We start from the raw sequence: 1,661 nt of genomic DNA on the forward strand, positions 1-1,661 counted from the left end.
AAATCCTCAAACATGACGGGAGTGTTATATCGCCCAGCCCTGGAACTCTCTAAAGCATCCAACAGGTATTTAAAAAGTTTACAGCATTAAACATTACGACTGCTTTGAGTTCAGGCAATGATATACAGAGAGACACATTAATTGGTACTTGAAATAAACCTTGCAACTTTGCAGGTCGACCCTCTTTGGAACCGAGGTCTAGCAGATTTAGACGATCTAGAAGTATCTATCATCAGCCGACCTCTGCATCTAGTCGTTCTCTTGGATTTCTAACGATGACCGCACTGACAGCCAAATCGCTTGATTGAGACTTGATAGAAGTGTGCAAGGCGCTTTTTCTGCCGAGGTCTCGAAGCTCTCTTTATCAAAAGCGTAGGCACAAATCGCTAGCCGAATTTACTCGGATTGGCTCTCTCATCTGGTTTGGGGAGGGGCTACGAATAGTTAAGTAGCAGTGGGAGGAGCCTCAGCGAAGGGGTGTGGCTGCTCGTGCCCCGGTCATATGGGATTTGCTAGATGCCTCATGAAATCGTAAAGGATCGTGACTCTCTGAATCAAACGATGAAACCTGAAAGGTTTTGACCAGGTTACATGAAATCCCAAAGAACATTGGAGAAAACATCAGTGCAGAGAACAACAAAACATCCCCCAGTTAACCCGCAAATCCAACAGAAGTCAAGCAGTCAGAGAGAGAGAGAGAACATCATCTCAAGGAAGAAACCTGAAAGGTTTTGACCAGGTTACATGAAATCCCAAAGAACATTGGAGAAAACATCAGTGCAGAAAACAACAAAACATCCCCCCGTTAACCCGCAAATCCAACAGAAGTCAAGCAGTCAGAGAGAGAGAGAGAACAACATCTCAAGGAAACAGCAGATGAACAGCAGTGCTATTGATCAGAGACCGCGTCGGTCGGCTGTACCTGCTCCAGCGCCGCCGGCCGTAGCGGTGGCAGTCGTAAGCGTAGTGGCCCTTCTCGCCGCACTCGTAGCAGCGGTCGCTGGGGTCGAAGGGACGCCGGGTCGGTGGACGGTCAAAGCGGGAACGCCGCGGCATTCCGGTGGAGAGTTCGACGCGCACGCGAGAGCCGCAGATCACCCTGAACACAAAGACCAGGAAAAACACACTCTAAAATCTGCTGTAAAATACACAAAAATAAATAAAAATGGATATTATTATTGCAATGCACTTATCATCACAACCCTGTCGCAACACATTTATCACAGCAATCTGACTTTTTTTTTTTTAACCTTTATATAATACAGATTGTGTCGAAGCAGCTTTAAAGTGTCAAACAGGAAAATAGTTTGTCAATAATGCAAGAGGACAATAACAGAGAGTCATTTTTCGCATTGATGATTCAGTGTCTGTACAATCGAGCGACAGTATTTTCAGAAATGAAGCGTCACCAAACATCTGTCACTCAAGGCTTGAAATAAAGAAATATGCATGGCTTATACAATTTTGAATATAGAAACATTAAATGATTTAAATAACTGAAATGATACTGAAACTAAAACTGCCAGCAGGTGGCGGCAAGTCACTGATTTTAGCACTGAATCATTCATTCAACTGATTCGTTCAGGAATGAAGCAAGTGATTGTCTTTATGAATGGGTAATCATGAATCACTGACTCACTAGATTCGTTCAAAAACGCACT

General features: G+C 44.0%; 1 protein-coding gene across 5 annotated transcripts in view; it reads right to left on the minus strand.

Annotated features, from left to right (window-relative positions):
* LOC107665899 (serine/arginine-rich splicing factor 7-like) overlaps window positions 1-1,661 on the minus strand; it is a 9,647-nt gene that overhangs the window by 4,709 nt on the left and 3,277 nt on the right. For 2 of the 5 annotated variants that reach the window (XR_001631618.1, XR_001631619.1), the window contains exons 3-4: window positions 923-1,099; window positions 160-568 (exon numbers count right to left, since the gene is read on the minus strand). Coding sequence is in view for 2 of the 5 variants with exons in the window: in XM_016456961.1 (XP_016312447.1) it covers window positions 499-568; window positions 923-1,099 (247 nt within the window). In the remaining 3 variants the exon portion in view is untranslated. Of the gene's footprint in view, window positions 1-37; window positions 569-721; window positions 1,100-1,661 lie in introns of those variants that run through there. The other 3 variants (XM_016456961.1, XR_001631620.1, XM_016456960.1) reach the window with 3 other exon arrangements.

This window comes from Sinocyclocheilus anshuiensis, unplaced genomic scaffold (genome assembly GCF_001515605.1).
Source record: "Sinocyclocheilus anshuiensis isolate Anshui unplaced genomic scaffold, SAMN03320099.WGS_v1.1 scaffold1020, whole genome shotgun sequence".
Taxonomy (NCBI): domain Eukaryota; kingdom Metazoa; phylum Chordata; class Actinopteri; order Cypriniformes; family Cyprinidae; genus Sinocyclocheilus; species Sinocyclocheilus anshuiensis.